The sequence below is a fragment of the Drosophila simulans genome, chromosome X (assembly GCF_016746395.2).
Source record: "Drosophila simulans strain w501 chromosome X, Prin_Dsim_3.1, whole genome shotgun sequence".
Taxonomy (NCBI): domain Eukaryota; kingdom Metazoa; phylum Arthropoda; class Insecta; order Diptera; family Drosophilidae; genus Drosophila; species Drosophila simulans.
Window position 1 is genome coordinate 11228590 of NC_052525.2, and position 15362 is coordinate 11243951.

The following is a 15362-nucleotide window of genomic DNA, read 5'->3' on the forward strand; positions in this document are numbered from 1 at the left end:
TGATCTTATGCGATGCCCCATTTACGATCGCTGGGCTTAGTCTTATCGCCGATCTTCCAGCTTGCTAACTCAACTAACCAAGAACTTTAACGCCACGATACTGACTTGCAAATTGCTGGAAGATGGTTGGATGGATGGCGGTTATTCAAGATTTACAGCTTTTCGTCTTTATTTTTGGTGCGGATATCTCTGGCCGGGTTTACGATTGTGTTACCGTACCGAGCTTTACAGAACGCAATTGCGATCGGACTTTGAAGCACGTACCTCTGCGTTCGGATACCCGGACATACTTCTATGTCCACAGACCCACGGAGCTCATCAGTTGGCCGTGGACCGTGCCGCCAGACGCAACGCCTCGAAGTTCCAGGACATCATGGATAATCCCGGATATGTGATTGACTGCGAGCGCGAGTTCGGTGAGTGAAAGAAAGCAATGGTTCCCTATGGGTTCTACGGTTTGAAGTGAGATCTATTACAACATGGAAATCTGTGTGATACAAAGTGGTGAAATATAAGATGATAAATATTATAACGATAGTAGTTTTTTTTTTTTTACAAGTGAAGATAGTGAAAATATCCCAAAGCATAAATAAAAGACCATGCTTAACTTATTTTTGTTTGCTATGCTTTATTATTGCCAAAATGACTTTGTTTTTCTTGGTATACATATATAAGATATATGCGGTATATAAGATATATATGCGGTATATGCCCATCAGTTACAGATTCAATTCTATATCGTATGCATATCGTTTATACGTATGTTATTATTGATGAATTCAATTCTCGTGTCTTTGGATGCAGATGCAGTTTTACTATCTCTCCCTTTCACTTTCTCTCTCTCTCTCTCTCTCTCTCTCTTTTCCCCTCTCTCTCTCTCGTCCTCTCTTGACCACTTTCCCTAACTATCTCTCCCGCTTTTTCGCTTAGTGTAGTTGGTTTTTGATAGGTTTGCATTTAGTGTTTGAGTATGTGAATAGAACGAGCCAATGTCACGTCACACATCGGTTATATGCCCCATATATATGTATATATGTATATAACCACATATTTGTTCTTGACTTGAGCACGCCAGGTTTTATCTTGAGAAGCGAAGCGCCTATGGGTAATACGTCAGCTATTTATAGGCCACTTTATAGTGCGAATCTTCTGAGTATCATAAACGCTGTAATTGGGCTTACATTTGTTTATCCAATGATAAAGTTCCAAAACTAAAAAAAAAAAAAACATATGTTACATAGAAAGCCTAAGTGCTTTTGGAAAATATTCAAAACCTTTAAAATAGGTTTTTTTGCCAATTTGAATGAAAAGTAAAAGTACATATTTAGAAGTACATAATATAGAATGCATACACCGATATCTGATCATGACATAGTTCTCTTTTTGCGTGAGGCGACTTGGATTGTGTGTGATTCAATCTGATGATGCTGAATTCTAGTGACATTTATCCGCTGCCCCGTTTGCAAGGGGGGTATACTCCTTGGATGGGTTACTGGTAATTGGTAATTGGTTACTAGTTACTGGTTACTGTTTACTGGTAAACTGATTACTCTAGGGTTGGCTAATTATTGTAGTTGGTGTAGCGTTCGCTAGCTGCCTGGAAGCAGTGTCCTAGGTGGGGTGAGTTAGCTGCTGAGCTTGGTGAGGTGAGCCGCCTGTGTGATCCGTGATCCGTATTCCGTGATCCGTGATCGCTGATATCGTGTGACTTTCTACTGAAGTGGGTCCCGTATTATGCGTGAGTGTGTGTCCCTTTCGAGTGTGTGTTTTTGAATTGATTTGAGTTGAGTTGATTGGAGTGGAGTGTGGTTGGTACATCGACTATCGTTTAGCTATGGTTTCAACTATCCTTTTGCAGTACATAACGCTTATTAACCTCTATATGTGGCCAGGCCTGGCTACGTATATATGGACCAATTTATAGCTCAGTACTGGTACAAGTCAAGACTTATCTATAGCAGAAATGAGTTATACAACCGATCTACTTGCTTTGGCTTTAGTTAACATTATTATAGAATAAGCGATTACAACTTTTGTTCCTAAGTTCTTGCTATAAAACGTTAAATTTGTTCAATTGCAAACGCATTCTACGCATTAACTGAGATTATATTTGTACCTGTAAATTTCAATATGAAATGTCTAATATCGCTATCAATTTGGAAAACATATCTACTCGAACTGATTAATTGAAATATTTTCCCCATGCTTATGCCAGTACTGAGCTTAACTGAGTTAATTCTCCATTCAAATAGGTATGACAAGGTATGGAGGGTATTATTGCCCATATGTTAGTCATTTCTTTTTTTTTTCTTGGGCAGTTACCATTTCTGTGAGCTAATCTCCAATTCCGATCTTGACTGTAGTGTATATACCTCTACATGCATTAAAAAAAAAAAAAAAAAAAAAACAATGAACCGCGAAGTTTCCTGATTTGGGTGCAGTCCCTTACTTCTCGAAGATCAGCTCGCCGGTGAGGAACGGATTGAGGTAGGTCTGCGCCTCGTAGCCAGAAACCGAGGCCGTCGTGGTCCTTCGCCGGCCGCCGGATTGCGCCCCGTTCCGCCTCTCGCCGTGGACATGACCGTGGGCATGGTGCGAGGGACGCTTCTCGTCGCTGGGACTCAGGATCAGTGGAATGGGCATCGAGGTGTATAGCTGCAGTTGTGGTGCCTGGACAATGGTGCCTGCCGCCGGATTTAGTGGAGCGTCCATATAACCATGTGGCAAAGTGGCCGCAGTGGCCAAGGACGCGTCTCCTCCGGCTGTGGTGCTCGGCGTGGAGCTGGCCATCGAATTGGCAATGGACAGTTTCTTTTGACCACCGGCTCGGGCTCTATGATGTTTGTAGTGACCGCGATGTGTCTTCCGCTTCAGGTGACCCATTCCGGTTACTTCGACCGGCGGCGAGGTGTCCAGGATTAGCGGCATGTGAGCCTGCTCCGTTTCTGCATCCAACTGATCGCCACCCATAGCGTGACTTATGTTGCCGGGTTGCGGGCTATATGGTCCTAAAAGCGGCTTCTTGGGCGGCTCCCTGGGATGTGGATGGGGATGTGGATGTGCCTGAATGATGGTGGCCGTGGCAAAGACCTCCTGGAAGCGATTGTTTGCCTCCAGCTGCTGCAGTTGGAGATGTTGGCGCTGCAGCAGTTGCTGGCGCTGCTGCTGCATGTGGCTGAGGATGCGGTACTGCTCGAGGATGTGCTTGTAGAACTGCTCCGCGGTCACTTCCGATGAGTTTAGGAGGCGAATGGCTATTTTCTCGGGTATCACAATTTTATCTGCAAGAATCAGGAATCATAAGGATTTGATTAGTTTGTTACTTATGAGTAGGATTTTATGGAAATCTTAACACGTTTCTCATTCGTAATTGGTTGAGTGTTTTTATGCCCATTTTTGCGTCTCTCAATTTAAATTTAAACTGAATGGAATTAAATTGCAAAGCTCCTCCAAAGGGGGCAAAACTTTAAAAGCGAACACTAACCATATTACCTTACATTCAGCTCTGGAACAGTGCATTCTCGCTATCATAAATTGCAATTTGTTTGGCTTTCTGGCGTATAACTTTCATTGAGCTCCCAGATTCCGCATTTAATTGCATCAAATTAGATTTATTGAACTGCAAACTGCAAATGGAAAGTACACCAAGGAAAACTGCACCCTAGCGTGCTTAGGGCGGTGGGTGGCTGGGTGGTTTCGCTTGGCTTTGGGTGGTTTCGGGTGTAGTCGTGTGCATGACACCCCATTGACCCAATTTCGAGTTGATTTACAAAAACTGAACAAAAAGCGAAGAATCAGCGGAAGGAAGGAGGCGGAACAAGCTGAAGCCGAAGCGAGTGGAGCGTTGTGGGCGGCTTTTTCACGTCCTTTCCTGAGAAAGTGCTGCCAATTGCGATATTTTGCCAAGAAATTTGGGTACATTCTATTTAAACGTTATAACAAAAACAGAGTGCTTGGTAGAACAATTGAAGAACAATTATATTCAGACTATCATTTTAAACCATCAATTTAAAATGGGAAACAAATACTTTAATAACTGTCACTTCTTTGAATCAGATATGGCCGTACTTATCCATTATGTGTTCGTGCATTTTCCCTTAAAAGCACTTTATAATGAGGCTTCAAAAAAAAGGGTCAACATTATCCTGCCAACCATCGAAGCCCATCTAATGGTAATGGCTAACTACTAATGGGTAGTCCAGCCCCAACGTTCACCCTAATACCCATACCCATCCCCTTGGCAATCGTAATACCGCTAGCTCTTAACTCTGGTAGCCTAGATTCGGGCTTTGTCCCAGATTGACCGCTGGCCGCAAATTACCCGGCGCGTGATTGGTTTCTGGCTTTTTTGGTCACATGGTCACTGGTCATTGGTCACCGTTCATTGGTCAGTGTTCACCGGTTGGCAGTCATCGGTTTATGATGGAGCAGTTTGGCCGATGATGTGGAGTGTACAGTGATTACACGGTTGACTAACCGCCGCCTTACCGCAATGCGTGGCCTTGGTGACAAAGGGCCGGATGGTGGGGTCCCAGATGAAGATGTAGTATAGGGATAGCATGATGGCCGCCAGTGAAACGCAAAGGACATAGACGGCGACGGTCAGGATGCGGATGACCTTGCGGTTGCTCTGCTGCGGCTGGTAGCATCGGCTTATTGTCTCCGTGGGCGGCAGTTTCACTTTCTCCTCCAGCGAACTGTGTTTCGAGTTCATTTTTGATTCGATCTATTCGTTTGGTTTTTGATTGTTTCGATATGGCTCTTCTTGATTTTGGTTGCTTTCCTCTAAAAATTTATTTGAGTTCTCTTCACGTTGTTTTTTTTGGCAGTGTCCCGTTATAGTCTAGTATTTTGTTTTTGTTTGATAAATGCAAAGTTCTTTTCGGTTTTTAGCTTGCCACACGCGATTAGTTTTACATGTAAATGATATATATTTGATTCGAATTAATTTATTATTGTTGTTTATGCGTGGCGAGCTTAAAAGTACAAAAAAGGGCGCGCAAAAACTTGTCTGCCAACCGACGCGTCGAAAGTGTGAAAGCGAAATGAGAGCAGAGAGAGAGATTCTGGCTGGAGTTGGTACCGTTTTTCGCCTTCGTGCTTTTGCAGTTCCTGCTTCGTGCGAGAGCGAATCGCTCTCTCGCACTCGGTTTTTTCTTCCTTCGTGGCATTTTCGGCTGCCTTTGGGGGAGTTTACCATTGCATTAGCGATCTTCGCTTTTAATTTCATTCATAAAATCCATCTCTCTCACTCGCGCTCATTTGCATTTTCGGCTGCCCACGCTCATTGTTGTTTCTTCTGCTTCTTTTTTTTGTGTTCTTTTCATTATTCCGTGGGCATTCCTTGAAGGCGAAATAAAAACAAAAACAAACCGCACGTCGGCACGTTGCCGCTCTTTGTGTGTCAAGTGCAGTTTTCACTCCCCCGAAAATCAGCGCTCCCCTTTTTGCGTTCGATTTACATGCGGAAATTAAAATGCGCGCTTGAATTAATTTTCCATTATTTCAATAATTTCAATGCCAATCAAATGTTGTGCCAATTGAGGCGTTTGTTCGCATCGATAAAATCAAATGTTGTGCAATTTGTGGTGGGCTGTTGGTGGGCGGTGGGTGGTGGGTGCCTTTGGTGGGCGTGGCGTGGCGGTGCACTGCTGGCTTTGACAGCAACCTTCGCAGGTGTCGCGAAGGACGTTCAAACTTTCGCCCCCACCCCCACAGCCTACCTTTAACCCGCCGTGCACACCTTCGTTTTCCGTTGCCTTCGGGGGGTTAACAAACTGCAACTGGGTCACTAGGACAAGTCGAGAGAGAGAGAATGAGAGAGAGAGCGGCAGAACGAGCAGGAGAGAGCTAAGGGAAAGAGCGAAACGAATGCAGCGCTCGGCGAATTGAAATGCAGACGTGCGAGTGAGAGGGCCAAACGGTATTGCAATGTTGGCCATTGATTTTGTTGTGTAAGTTCCATACACACACACACACACACACACACAAAGAAAGTGCTGGGAAAAGAGATAGCCAGTCACACACCCACATGCATGTGCAGTTACAGGTTGCACTCCAAAACGGAAACGCTGGATTATTGTAATGCCCAAAAGTATGCTACAAAAACATCAAAATGGGTATATTGATATTTATCATATCTGTAACAACCTAGAAACCTATAAACTATATCCATAAATCTAACAGAATAGTCATAAGTCGCAGGTTGTTATTAATCAAAAACAAAAACCTATTTGTCGATAGTGGTTTAGTGTTCCAGAAAGTTCTACTGGCGCGCGTTCGCTCAAAACAAAGCTCCACTGTACTTGCACTTAAATGCATATTCATCATGTGGGCCAGGATGTAGGACACGCTCACACTCACACGCAAGTTCACATGCATTTGCCGAGCAGCATTGTTGCAAAGTTTCCTTCAAGGAGTTTAATTCGCCAACGTGGCCAGGTAGAGCCCTCATCCTGCCTTTTCTGGCCTCGAAAATGTTTTGGGCCCGGCCTATTGCATTTTCCATTTTCCATTTCCCTCCCCCATCTACCATTTCCCACTTCCGTTTCCCTTCAGCCATTTTGCCCATGGCAAGTTTAAGGATGGTTTATCCATCTGCTTACTTATGTGCAGACAAAGCTGATTAAGCAGCTCGGGCAGCCGGAACGATGGGATAACTTGGGCTATGGGCCTTGGCAAGCGAATAAGGGTAAACTTATTCCCCCAACATGCATGATACAGAGTTGGATACACATAATTAAACTTAAACTTTTGCTGGGCGAAAAGTTTCTGGGCCAAAAAACGATGGGCGAGACGGGCGGTTTATCAACTTAATAAGAACTAATGGCATGGCTCAAGTAAATGTGTGTGCAGGAGAGATATTGGCTTTGAATTAATTAGACTAAGATGGTTGGCCATTCAACATAAAATGTAAAAGCAAAAAATGCTCCGACAACATTGTGTATGAGTAACAAAAGCGTGATCCTCGAATATAACTCATACGCCACATATGCCAGAACGGGACTCTTACCAAAAATGAAATTAAATTTCACTAAGTTGGGAAATATTTCGATGAATGAAGTGGATGTGTAACCAGGCTGCCCTAGCCGAAGGCAGGTCCCTTCTTCTGGCCCTTGTAAACGGGTGGCATACGTGAGTCCCAGAAGAAGATGTGGTAGATGGACAGGAAGAAGCCCAGGCTGCAGAGCCCGCACAAATAGATCACGATCACAAAGTATCGGGCAAATCGCTCGGTACACGTGGGCTCTGCGAACACAATCTCCTCCAGCTGCGGTGACTTGGGCACATACGATGTGGCACAGGCACTCCGGCGCGGTGCACTGCTGCTGGCCAAGCGGACGCTGCTGCCACTTCCGGTTCCGGTTCCGGTTGATCCCCTGACCGCATCCTCAAGCACCTCCACCTCCTCGCTCTTCACATTCGATTCGATGAGATTGACAATCTTGGCCAGATTCGCCATGCTGGCGGCATTGCCCAGGCCCGCTCTGGCGGATTCCGACGTCGTGGACATTACTACGGATATGTAATTTACTGGTCGCGTCCGTCCAGTTCGCGTTGTGGCAGCTACTGATTTGGAATCGCCACCGCGATTAAATCAAAATCACACAAATGACGCCATATTCCCCACCAGGCTGTGTGGATAGTGTAGAGCAAATGGGAATTGGTGGTTCAAACTCTGCGATTCGTTGGCACGTAGCAAAGCGGATTAGTTTTGTGCCTGGCTGTCAACTTTTGATATTGGCCACGGGGGCTAATTAAGCCACTAAACCTAACCCACAAACAGTGTTGACTGCTTTTTGCAGAATAAAATCTCTTCAGCGGATTTAATCCACAATAGGATTAAAGAGTACTATTTGGCGAGCCAAATGTTAATGCAAAATATAAAGGTAAATATATTGTATTGTGCGATTATGATATGAAGAAACCCCAAGAGCCCAATTCTGTAGCATACTTTTTCGCGCAGTTTTTTCCAGATTTAACATCAGTGAATATTTTCTGTGTGTGTTGCATATTGAATAGCCAATCTAATTAGGTAGCAACGATTTAATTGACAAATAGCCGAGCTGACAGCACTGTCACAATGCGAATGGCCCTAAATGCTGTCCGCTGTCGTGGTCAGTTTCACGTGGCCACTTACCCAATTCCGGTCACTGATGTCGCTGGGAGATGGATGGCCAACTAACTGAAAGCCATCCGATCCTAGCCAATCGGATGCGTGTGCTTGAACACGGGCAGCGGCGGCATGCGTGAGTCCCAGATGAACAGGTAGTAGACCGCCAGTGTCAGGCCCATGCCGCTCACGCCGCCCATGTAGAGCATCAGGGTGAGTAGGCGGAAGGTCTTGGACTCGAAGAAGTCATTCGACTTGGGCATCGGGATCTCCTCATCCTTGGCCTCCTTGACCACATCGGCCAGGTTGGCCATCAGTGCCGATTGTCCGCTCATGATGCTGCTTCTTGTTTATTTCGGGAATGTACTGAATGACCCAAGCGATAGAGAAAAAGGTGGCCAATTGCAACCGTAACCGCCTCTTCGAACGAACTGAACACAATTGAGCAATTGCTCCGACTGTCCGTGGATCTGGTCTTTGGTTGTGTTTCTTTTGCTGTTCGTGCCTCCTCGATTTTCGCATTCCGCTCGACGGTTTTTTGCGGTTTCTTTGGGTTTTTGGGTGGCGTGGACACCCAAAGGGTTGGGGAGCAGCGGGCTTGGATTCATCGTCTTGGCGGCCACGCTAATAAGATTCGCCAGTTGCACTTTGAGTATCCCAACCGAGCGCAGCCCATTCCAACCGGATCCGCATCACGTGCTGCGTTCTTGGACGCCGTCGACGACCACTTGACCCGGTTAGGCGTCACTCCTCCAATCCTGATTCCGTGCCCACTTCGCTTTATTCTTTATTCTTTTCCCTGTCTATTCGTTACCCTCCTATTCCTTCCGTTCCGTCCATATGCAGATTCTATATTCATGTTTGGCCAGGGAAATGAAAGTGACGATGGTGATGGGCAGTGTGTCTACATGGTAGAACCGAATTGAAAATCTTCTAGAATGTTTCATTCATATTGATTTTTGACTTTCGAATAGATTTGAAAACTATTCAAATCATTTGATTCATGAATCATATAGAATCATATGTTATTCGTCTTTTAAATGTTTCCATCTCTAAATTGTTTTTTTCTGATTTGAAAATAGGACTTTGTAATATTTGAAATATTTCCTTTTTTGTAGCTAGTAAATATATTCAAGGGCATCTCCCAGTCGAGATTTCCACTTGGCCATACTTGGCCCACCTTTGCTAGCATTCCCAAATCCAATTAGCAGCAGTCTGCCCTCCATCTCCAACCCGCACTGCCTGCAATTGTGAAGGTACTGGTACTTACCACCCGGCTGGGTCAAGTGGTCAAATGGTCACTGGTACTCGTGCACCTTCTGCACTGGATGGCCGCCAATGGAGACGGGGAACTTGAGATGGATGTCCGGCATGCTGGAGTCGAAGAACATGAGATAGTAGAGGGCCAGCACCATTCCCAGGCCACTGATCCCGCCCAGATACAGAAAGATCGAGATTATCCGGAAGGTCTTCGATTCGAAAAAGGCTGGTGGTGGCTGCTCCTTGGGCAGGCGCACATCGTCATTTTCCTCCGGCTTTTCACCCAAATCCAAAGTGGACGAGGCCATGATTAAACGCCAACTGAGCTCGGGATTCCCTGCCAAGCAAACTGCTTGGGTAAAACTTTAATTATTCCATAAACTCTAGGGTTTCACTTTGAATGACACTGATTGACTGATTCCATTTGATTGGTAAACTTGAAAAAAAATTAGTTTAAGTTAAGAAAACTTTAAGATACATATATCAAGGATACTTTACATATTTGTTACTTCGAAATTTCAGATAGACTCAATAGCAATATTCTCAATAATTATGGCTCAACAAACATTTTCTCTCTGTGTAGCAACCGTGGAGGGTGGTCGCGAGGAGAACCTGTCGGAGAAGCCCCGCCCCCACACATTCGAGGAGGCCATCACGCTGACGGGAGTGGGCCGCTTCCACTACAAGTTGCTGCTCATCTGCGGACTGTGCTTCATGGGCGTGATGGTGGAGATTATGGGCGTTAGTCTAATCATGAACCAGATGAAATGCGACCTTCAACCGACGCTGGACCAGCAGGGCATCCTGGCGTCCGCCGGTTTCCTGGGCGTCGTACTCAGCTCACATGCCATGGGCTTTCTGGCGGACACTTGGGGTCGGGCAACCACATTGCGATACGCCCTGTGCCTCAGCTGCGTGTGCTCCCTCGTTTCCGCTTTCTCGGTGAACATCTGGATGCTGATCGTGTTCCGCTTCCTGACGGGCTTCTTCATTTCCGGCGGACAGGCGTGCGTGTTCAGTTTGTGCGGTGAGTTCCATGGCTCGGGATCGAGGATCAGGCATGTGACCCTGCTGTCCGGATTCCTTTGCACGGCCATGATCTTTGCGCCAGGTGAGTTACTATTGGCAAAGTTATTGGTAATTACCTAAAAACCAATTCGAATTGCGTTTAATGTTCTTTTAGCCATGGCAATTGGCATTTTGCCACTGCGTATCGAGACCATTGTCCTGGGTATGCGCTTCTCGTCCTGGCGCGTTCTGCTGCTCGCCAATGTGTCCGTTTCTCTGCTAGCTCTGGTGGGGATCACCGCACTACCCGAAACGCCCAAATATTTGTTGGTCCAGGGACGTGGCGATGAGTCGCTGGAAATCTTGCGCTTCATTTTTGCCAAGAACTCTGGCCGAGATCCCTCGGAGTATCCGGTTAAGGAAGTGGCTCTGGAAAGCGGTGGCGTCAGCTTGTCCGATGTCCATGGTTTCCTGGACGCAGTACGTCTCGTTTGGCACCAGACAGTTCCGCTATTCCATCGCACGCGACTGTGGCACACCCTGAACATCTGCTGCATCCAGTTCCTCATCTATTTCCTGGCCCAGGGCATCTTCATGTGGTTCCCCACCATCCTGGATGAGCTGGGCACACGTAATGGCAATGATACGCTGCTCTGCAATGTTCTGCAGGGTTTTAATATGAATTCTGGGTCAGGGGATGAGGCGTCGAGCTGCTCAGTGGAAGTGGACACCTCCACATACCAGGTGATGATCATCATCGGCGCCTGCTTTGTGCTGATCTACCTGATTTTTGCCTTCATCATTGACCTTATGGGCAAAAAGAATCTGCTGAGTGAGTAGCCAAAAAGATCGCGTTTATTGCTCATCCCCTACTAATCCTTGTCCATTCCAGTGGCCTGGATGGTCCTGACCATGATCTGTTTGGTGGCACTGCACTATGTGGAGCAGTTCGCCCTGGTGGTGATCGCCCTGACCGTTGTGATGGCCATTGGCAATTGCGGCGGCCTGGTTAGCACCATAGCCATGGAATTCTATCCGACGCACATCAATGCCATGGGCATGTGCTTCATCATGATGGTGGGTCGTTTGGGCGCAGTGGTGGGCAGCAATATCCTGGGTCGCCTGCTCTTCGCCAGCTGCGATCCGATGTTCTGGGCCCTATTGGTCTTGGTGGTGCTGCTCTGCACCTTGGGCTACTTCCTGCCGGAGAAGACACGCAGCCGGCAGGAGAAGCCCTCTGCCACAGCAAAGGCCATTGTGGCTGCCACTACTAGTCCCATTTTCGCAATTAACTCCAAGTAGGATTAGGCACCGTTAAGTAGAGAGGCTTCATACAGAACATCCATTCAACAACCCATCCATCATCCATCGTTCTATATATTTTCGTTTTCTTAAATACTGTATATATTAAAAACAAAGTAATTTTTTATTTCAATATTATTAAATATGCATTTATACATTATTATAGTCTGAAGTAGAGTATTCGTAAGCTTAATAAATTTTAGGACTTCTGTAAGTTCCACGCTGAAATTTAAATATTAAGTTAAACTATTTGTAATGCAGAGGAGTGGTGATGGTAAAGAAGAAGTTACACCCAAATAGCTAAGGAATCGAGAACGGGAACAAGAGCAGCCGCCTTGGAAATGGGAAATGGATTAGGTAAATGTTTGTGCCCATTCCTCCGCCAGTGGCGATGGATGTTGTCACCGAGGCAACAGGCACAAGTAGAAGTAGCTGCATTAACATTCCACGCATTCGTCGCTGGGCGCAGGAGGTGGTGGTCACGGGATTGGGGAAGACTAAACGCATTCCAAGTGCCGTCGCATCACCAACTTCAACTTCAACTGCTCTCCAAGGTAGCGGGTATTCCTGGGGCTTGTTCGGCATATTTGTCACTTTGTCACTATTATTCTGCCAAATCATTTATAACTATATCATTTAAATAAATAGAAAGCAATGGTTTTGTCCGTAGACTTGTCCGCTCAAGAGAGTAACGATCCTTTGCTGTATTTAAAATGTATCTTTTACAGGGCATAGCATAGTCGAGCCACTTAAACGAGTTCTTGCCCGCTTGTCGGCCAGTGTTGTTGTGCGCCTCTTTTATTTTGTTTGTATTTATTCAGCAAAACGGTATTTGCTCCGCCGGCTGGTCACAGTCTGCGCCTGCGTCTGCGTCTGTGGCGGCACCTCCAACCTGCCGATCAGGTAGGAAATGGGCAACCGAGCAAGTGAACAGGTAACCAGGTAAGCAGCCAAATAGCCAAAGAGCCCAGCTAGCTGGCTGGCCAAGCAACAAACCGTTGCCAATCATAACACACACGTTGCCACAGTCAAGCCAACCGACGGCGAGACTATGAGACAGTGTCATTGCGGATTCCTAACGCCGATTCCAACTGCAAGTCCAATTCCGATTACCTCCGCCACAATCCCTGGGCCCAAGAAACGATCGCCATTGATTGCCTAACTGCGCATTTCTCGACTTATATGGCATTGGCCAGATAACCACCTAACAACTGCCAGTCCCCAGTCCCCAGTCTCCAGTCTCCAATGCCCAGTCTTCAGTTCTTCACTTCTCCAGTCTTCGTTTCGGTGATACTCCAGTGTCCACCGTCTGAGTCTCAGTTTCGTCTTCGTTCTGGTCCCAATGCCAGTTCCATTAGCCAACGGCATTGCCATTGCCATTGCCATCTGCCGATGAGCCATCTGTGGGGGCTAGCTGAGAATCCAGTCCACACGGTCCAGACAACCCACAACGCCTTGGCCACCGCCCAATTGTGGAGGTGGCTCGAGGTCATCATCGGGGAAACAACATCAATTCTCATTCTAACAAATTAAACTATCGTTATCTACAGAACTAATCAAATATATTTCGCATCGGGGTCACCTGTTTGCAGGAACTGGAATAGTCACTTGCAATAAGAATAACTTTAATTATTTTCAATGATTCGGGGTCACCATCTTTAAGGGTCGGGTGACAAATGAGGCATCCATCTTGCTCAGGCCCAATGACCGGCCCACTAACCCATAATGCTGGCAAATTAGCATCGACATTAACTCGGTGGCGATATTACCACCTCCTCCAGTCACAAATGCCATGATAATGGCAACAACACTTGCGATGATTGTTCGTAATGGCGATGACAATGAAAGAGTCTGTCCGCGGAGACAGCTTCATTTACTTCTGGGTCACGATGCTTGGTTTCTTTGTTGCTGGTGTCAAATGACTTGGGACATCATTGGAGCCACAGGTGCTGGGCACACGACCGTCCGGACCAGGTGGGCTCATGGAGGTTACAAACATCGCACACGCCCCAAATGGAGCAGCATCTGCCGGCGAGTGACAAAAATAGTTAAATAGCCGACTTAGCCAAATTGGCACTTGGCGACCAAGGAGGCAGCGTACAAAAAGAGGGATGCACTAAAAGAAATGTTAATAGCAAATTTAAGTTATAGATTAAATCAACCAATCAACAGTGAAGTGGCTTTCATGGGTCCAAATTAGTGACGAAAAGTTCTTTTTACCCGTTTAGAAGAATATAATTTCATTTCAAGTTACATTTTAGTGTATAATTCCAATACATTTCTCTGAGTGTAGCAGAAGACAGCAGCAATAGGAACAGCAGTCAGAGCAGAGATGAATTTAGAGGCAGCTTTAGAAGTGCGTTGAGGAATTACAATGATGACAGAACGGAGGGGAGCAGGAATACGGTGAAGGAGGGGGCAGTATGAGTTGGTCCGCCTCCCGACCAGGTATGTCTGGTGGCCAAGGAGGTGGTGAAGCAGCGGGCGGACAAAGTGTGCCGATGGATGTCTTTGAAACGGGCAATGGCGATAGCTAACACGCCAAGTGGGAAGAAAGAACGAGCAACTGAGACGGCGACAGACGCCAAATTCAAAAGTGGACTGCGCATGCGTGGAATGGAATTGAGAACGAGAAAGCGATTGCGAACGGAGCATCAGAGAATCAGAGAATCGGAGAATCGCACTTGAAGAGTTGGGACAGAAACAACTTTGTTGCCCTGACTCCCATGTTGAGCTAATGAAGCGGGCCAAGAGGTGGTTTGGTGGAACGACCAGGAGGACGCCCGCCAAGTCAAACGTTATTTAATCACAATCGCAATGGCCTCAGTGGAAGCAACAACAACAGCATCAGCTCCAGTCTGGCCTGGGAGAAGTAGCTACGACAGGTGCTGCTGCCGCAGCGGTACTGAATCCAAAGGAATGCATCAAGGCACAAAAAAAGCAGTCCAAATGATGGAGGATACCTTTTCGAACTGGATTATACTTATCATTACCCCTTCAAATTAATGTGCTGACAGTTTAGAAAATGTTGCTTCAAACGAATTTGGTTTATTAATTCAAGTGGAGGTATTGTAAAATATCTTTTTACAATACAATATAAAATGGTAAGTCAATAAACTAGTTCGCTTAAGGAAACTTCAAATTAAGGAGCTTTCTTCTGAAGCCCAGGGATTCTTCCACTTTCTTCCGCTAAAGACATCATGCTCCCAGGTGCTCAAAAGCAGAGGGTACTAAATAAAAAACCCGATGTGGCAGCCGAGACTCTGGAAGAGGCAGTCGCAGTGGCGTGTGGAGTATGCAGGCGCGACGGCCAATCAATTCTCAGAAATGAAAACGCCGTCTTCGGTGGGTATTACCGTTGCTGTTGTTCTGCTTCTGCCGCTGGCTCTTCTGATTCTTCTGGCTCTTCACATTTCTCCGCCTTGTTGTTGGCACAATTGTGCGATGCAACACACAGCAACAGCCACATAAACAGAAAAGAATGCGAAGAAATGCAAAATGCAAACACCACGAACCACAACACAACCACTTTCCAAATGCATTCATGATGTTTACCGTTTAAATGCGCCCAGTCTACAAAGAGAGATAGAGCCAGCACGTGGGAAAGAGATGGAGAGAGACAGGGCGAACGAGAGAGCGAGTGAGGAGCGAGGAGCAGCCTCTCAAACACTAACAACAA

At 46.2% G+C, this 15362-nt stretch overlaps 5 protein-coding genes across 5 annotated transcripts; 1 reads left to right on the forward strand and 4 right to left on the reverse strand.

The window, feature by feature from the left end:
* Positions 1-210: 210 nt before the first annotated feature.
* On the forward strand, positions 211-11921 carry LOC6725711 (synaptic vesicle glycoprotein 2B). The gene is made up of 4 exons (XM_039297615.2): positions 211-416; positions 9957-10484; positions 10557-11213; positions 11274-11921. The coding sequence occupies exons 1-4, from the start codon at positions 374-376 to the stop codon at positions 11681-11683; spliced, it is 1638 nt and encodes a 545-aa protein (XP_039153549.1). The 5' UTR covers positions 211-373; the 3' UTR covers positions 11684-11921.
* Positions 933-5065, reverse strand: LOC6725706 (mediator of RNA polymerase II transcription subunit 29). Its single transcript, XM_002106673.4, has 2 exons — positions 4489-5065; positions 933-3281 (listed from the first exon to the last, which is right to left on the reverse strand). The coding sequence occupies exons 1-2, from the start codon at positions 4712-4714 to the stop codon at positions 2446-2448; spliced, it is 1062 nt and encodes a 353-aa protein (XP_002106709.2). The 5' UTR covers positions 4715-5065; the 3' UTR covers positions 933-2445.
* Positions 3144-8578, reverse strand: LOC6725708. Its single transcript, XM_016172721.3, has 2 exons — positions 8141-8578; positions 3144-3281 (listed from the first exon to the last, which is right to left on the reverse strand). The coding sequence occupies exon 1, from the start codon at positions 8446-8448 to the stop codon at positions 8203-8205; it is 246 nt and encodes an 81-aa protein (XP_016038978.1). The 5' UTR covers positions 8449-8578; the 3' UTR covers positions 3144-3281; positions 8141-8202.
* On the reverse strand, positions 3153-9712 carry LOC6725709. The gene is made up of 2 exons (XM_016172720.3): positions 9384-9712; positions 3153-3281 (listed from the first exon to the last, which is right to left on the reverse strand). Exon 1 carries the CDS (start codon positions 9679-9681, stop codon positions 9412-9414), a length of 270 nt encoding a protein of 89 aa, XP_016038977.1. The 5' UTR covers positions 9682-9712; the 3' UTR covers positions 3153-3281; positions 9384-9411.
* Positions 3157-7862, reverse strand: LOC6725707. The gene is made up of 2 exons (XM_044923755.1): positions 7013-7862; positions 3157-3281 (listed from the first exon to the last, which is right to left on the reverse strand). Exon 1 carries the CDS (start codon positions 7511-7513, stop codon positions 7085-7087), a length of 429 nt encoding a protein of 142 aa, XP_044779690.1. The 5' UTR covers positions 7514-7862; the 3' UTR covers positions 3157-3281; positions 7013-7084.
* Positions 11922-15362: the final 3441 nt, after the last annotated feature.

What these genes read in the sequence shown, in the direction of transcription:
- LOC6725711 (XM_039297615.2), top strand. Translation starts at nt 374, where the DNA reads ATGGATAATCCCGGATATGTGATTGACTGCGAGCGCGAGTTCG. An exon ending in TGACTGCGAGCGCGAGTTCG is followed by an intron (nt 417 to 9,956) that starts GTGAGTGAAAGA and finishes CTCTCTGTGTAG; the next exon opens with CAACCGTGGAGGGTGGTCGC. An exon ending in GGCCATGATCTTTGCGCCAG is followed by an intron (nt 10,485 to 10,556) that starts GTGAGTTACTAT and finishes ATGTTCTTTTAG; the next exon opens with CCATGGCAATTGGCATTTTG.
- LOC6725706 (XM_002106673.4), bottom strand. Translation starts at nt 4,714, where the DNA reads ATGAACTCGAAACACAGTTCGCTGGAGGAGAAAGTGAAACTGCCGCCC. An exon ending in CACCAAGGCCACGCATTGCG is followed by an intron (nt 3,282 to 4,488) that starts GTAAGGCGGCGG and finishes TGATTCTTGCAG; the next exon opens with ATAAAATTGTGATACCCGAG.
- LOC6725707 (XM_044923755.1), bottom strand. Translation starts at nt 7,513, where the DNA reads ATGTCCACGACGTCGGAATCCGCCAGAGCGGGCCTGGGCAATGCCGCC.
- LOC6725708 (XM_016172721.3), bottom strand. Translation starts at nt 8,448, where the DNA reads ATGAGCGGACAATCGGCACTGATGGCCAACCTGGCCGATGTGGTCAAG.
- LOC6725709 (XM_016172720.3), bottom strand. Translation starts at nt 9,681, where the DNA reads ATGGCCTCGTCCACTTTGGATTTGGGTGAAAAGCCGGAGGAAAATGAC.